At 40.0% G+C, this 4,059-nt stretch overlaps 1 protein-coding gene across 1 annotated transcript in view; it reads left to right on the top strand.

The window, feature by feature from the left end:
- Positions 1-343: 343 nt before the first annotated feature.
- The window catches only part of LOC101845844 (cathepsin L1), a gene marked incomplete in the record, with an annotated part of 6,860 nt that continues 3,144 nt past the window's right edge, over positions 344-4,059 (top strand). Inside the window, 5 exon segments of the mRNA XM_013081520.1 lie at positions 344-445; positions 1,568-1,694; positions 2,178-2,307; positions 2,594-2,731; positions 3,660-3,865. Coding sequence (XP_012936974.1) covers positions 345-445; positions 1,568-1,694; positions 2,178-2,307; positions 2,594-2,731; positions 3,660-3,865 — 702 coding nt within the window.

Raw genomic sequence — 4,059 nt, 5'->3', positions numbered from 1 at the left:
ATTTCGCTTGAATTTTTAAAAAATCTTCCATTTGTCAAATACTTTGATTGGTTTTCTTCATCTTTGTAAACGTTTTTTCCCCCTGGTTGATTGTTTTTGTTTGTTTTTTTTGCTCCATATTTTGTTGTTGAAGTCAGGGCAAAGATGATCGAGTTTTTTTTCATTTCAAATAAGCCCCCTTTTCTTGAACACCGTGTGTCTGTTTGATAATACCTTATATATAATATCAATAAAAACGCAATCCCCCCCCGAAAAAAAATGGAATCAAACTATCTATGTTGCCATTATGTTTACAATGTGATCTAGAACAGTAACAGTAAACAAGTTATGCTCTTTGTCTCCAGATGATCAAGCTCGCAGTTTTTGCCCTCGCTTTTGCCGTGGCTTCTGCCCACACAGACGCCAACTGGCTTATCTTCAAAGCCAAGCATAACAAGAGCTACAGGTACTTCGCCTAAGAATAAAGACTATTTTTTCCATTTTAGAAACATCTATTTCAATGAACTTGTATATAACCCTATTTGAATACTTGTACTGTGACTGGGTCATTTTAATTAATACTGACCCACAATTGATTGTCCAAGAGTACCAACACCAGCTCAAGCTAATACATCAGGAGAGTGCACCTAAAATCGTTCCAGTACAGCTGCTCAAACCACAGGACAATTTTGTTTATAGACTTTAATATGTCAGCCAGTATACTTTTCGTCGCCGACCGAAAAAGGAGTAGGATTGTAGTTAGGATACCTGCACACAGATTATGTTTACAATCATATCCCGATCGGGCTTGGATAAACTAGGCACACCGCCGATATGGACCCAGAGAAAATTGGAGCACCGCCATCCTCTCGAAGGGGTCTCTATTCCAACTTAAATGCAGAAGATGAAATGAGCACCTCAATTTCTTCAGCAACACAATCAGCCCATGACAGTCAAACAGGGCTATTCGCCCATGCTCCTTGCACTCCAGTCCAACTCCTTTTTTTTCTTGAAAAATCCAGAATAACGTCATGGTAGAGGATTCGTGGCCTATCTCACCACCAGATAATTTGAATCCATTTGAGCATTTGTTGGAAAAGACTGACTGTGTCTCTTTACTGAAACAACATTTTGTAGGCTGACTTTTGCAGACTCCAGTACACTGTGCCCTTGATTTGTAGTGCTGTGCTAAAATCACACGTGTAGAATATTGCGTTTTCATGAATAATTTGTAGAATTTACCATTGTTGTCAAAGTTCAGTCTTGAAAGATACGTTTACTCTGAAAGACAATCTATACACCTATCAAGTACTTCATATTTCAATTTAGTACTCTGTATTTATCTACCTATCTATCTATCTATCTATCTATCTATCTATCTATCTATCTATCTATCTATCTACCTACCTATCTATCTATCTATCTATCTATCTACCTATCTATCTATCTATCTATCTACGAAGGTTTTTCCCTCTCCCTGTCTGTAGTTGTGTTACATAAGAAATAAATATATGCGCTCACTTAATCATTCATCCAGTCGCCTGCCAGCTGACTCAATAACGCCTTCTATTTCTCAATCCCTTCACAGTGGAGAAGATGACGTCATCCGTCGCTTCGTGTGGCAGTCCAACCTGAAAAAGATTGAGGAACACAATGAACTGTATGCCCGAGGAATCAAGAGCTACTACCTGGCAGAGAACAAATACTCTGATATGGTCAGTTTCAAAGATCAAGGAGTTGCATCCAGTCAGTCTTCTGTTCATCGTAATTGATAGACCCCCCCCCCTGAAACACACACACAGCCCCCCCTCCCCCAAGCACAAGCCGCTCTTTTCGCTTTTCTTAATTATAATCACCAGGGCTAAAAACAAGAAAGGATTTTTTTGTCAATGAGACTCTAAGAAGTATGCCTCTTTTTACTGTCACCGTTGTCATTTTTAAGAGGTCAAGGCAAGAAAATAAAGAGCAATAAATGAACAGCATAGGGATGGTCGGAGTTCAAAATCTAGATGGTTCCCCATTTTCCTCTCGTCTAGCCTGACTAAATAAATTGACCTTATGCCTCAACCAGGCACTCCTAACTACCGGCAGACGTAGAGTATACTTTACTACTAACAAATATAAAACCCCATCAGATCAATAAAACGTTCAACTGAACAAAATTATGGTTCTAAAAGTTGTTCTGTCTGCATCCACAGACCAACGATGAGTTCAACAGGATAATGAACGGCATGAACGTACACAAGGAGCCAGGCAAATACGTGAGTGGCCAGTACAAGGCTTACCTGCCCGCCTCCGTGGACTGGAGGAAAAAAGGATACGTCACACGTAAGAACAAGTACAATGACTATACATGTGTGTGTGTGTGTGTGTGTGTGTGTGTGTGTGTGTGTGTGTGTGTGTGTGCTGTATTCATGTGTTTGGGCCTCTTGATAACTATAATGTATCATTTTTGAGAAGATAAACACCAATGCAAACAAACAGTAAATATGAATTTAAAACCCATTCTGTCAAACCCCTCCCCCTCCCTCTCCCATCGAGAACATTTAATCAAATGACTAAATCCCAATTATTTCACAACATTCTCACGATCACTTCATTGTTTTTCTTTTAGCGGTCAAAGACCAGGGACAGTGTGGATCATGCTGGGCTTTCTCCACCACTGGCAGTCTTGAGGGTCAACATTTCAAGTCCTCCGGAAAACTGGTCAGCCTCTCCGAGTCCAACCTGGTCGACTGTTCACAGAAATGGGGTATTTTATGATTGTACTTTCTTCACATTCGTCTATAAGTATTAACAGTGCCTAAAAATGTCTTCTTCTTCTTCTTCTTCTTCTTCTTCTTCTTCTTCTTCTTCTTCTTCTTCTGCATGTTAAAAGCAAGCCCTAATTGTTATTTCCCTTTTTATGAAACAATTTGTCAGAAGATAGCCAATTGAATGTTTTACTTGTTTCCAATCCACCTGTTCTATCCAAAACTGAAAAATATTGTCTTTGCCCAAGTTAAAGCTCATTTCTCTCACAACAAATTGCTTGAAATTTTCCAACTAGTCTATAAGGAGTTTCATACTAGTGAAACTGCTCTTCTAAGACTTTTATCGTTATAATTATCATTATTACTGTTATCATTAGTAGTAGTAGTAGTAGTAGTAGTAGTAGTAGTAGTAGTAGTAGTAGTAGTAGTAGTAGTAGTAGTAGTAGTAGTAGTAGTAATTCAAACTGTTATATCATCCCAGAAGTCATCGTATATTTTCCTGGTACATGTATCAGTAGTTGTCGTAGGGAGACACAATCGTTTGTAAGCACTAAGTCGAGTGTCTTGGAAGAGGGTCTAGTCATTGGCTCTGAGGGTGTCTTTTATAGAGTGAGTCCAGTGACGACTTACGTTTCCGTTTCAGGTTGGTCTGGTAGCATTCTTGAGATGTGGGCTTACTATGTTTATTTCTCTGTTGTTAAATGTGGAGGGCGACTGTTGTTGTTCCTGCTGACTCTCTGGCCACCCCATTTCTGTTCTGATTTCTCCTGGTTTTGCTCATTGCTCTCATCGGGCATTTTACTCGCATGTGGTCAGTGTCCTCTCATGTGTTTTTGTCAAGGATCAGGTTTTGCACCACCGCCTGAATTACCACAAATTCATCGTAGCTCTACAATTGGATTAATGTTTTTCTCCTGCTCTCTATAGGAAACCATGGCTGTAATGGCGGTCTCATGGACCAAGGATTCCAGTACGTAATTGACAACAAAGGTATTGACACTGAAACGAGCTACCCATACAAGCCAGAAGACCGTCCCTGCAGCTTCAAGCGGGCAGATGTCGGAGCCAAAGAGAAAGCCTTCCAAGACGTGACAAGCGGTAGTGAGGATGCCCTGCAAAAAGCTGTTGCCGATGTACGCTTGTCCATGGTTTATTCGTTCATAAATAAAACCCCTGTACCAGTATCTACCTCCTTGTCTCAAGCCGTCTGCCCTCCCCATCCCAATCTCCAACGTACATAAACACAGACATACATACATACATACATACATACATACATACATACATACATACATACATACATACATACATACATACATACATACAT

This window comes from Aplysia californica, unplaced genomic scaffold (genome assembly GCF_000002075.1).
Source record: "Aplysia californica isolate F4 #8 unplaced genomic scaffold, AplCal3.0 scaffold00134, whole genome shotgun sequence".
NCBI lineage: Eukaryota > Metazoa > Mollusca > Gastropoda > Aplysiida > Aplysiidae > Aplysia > Aplysia californica.
The sequence above is the reverse complement of the archived record's forward strand: the minus strand, read 5'-3'. Positions and strand labels throughout refer to the sequence as shown.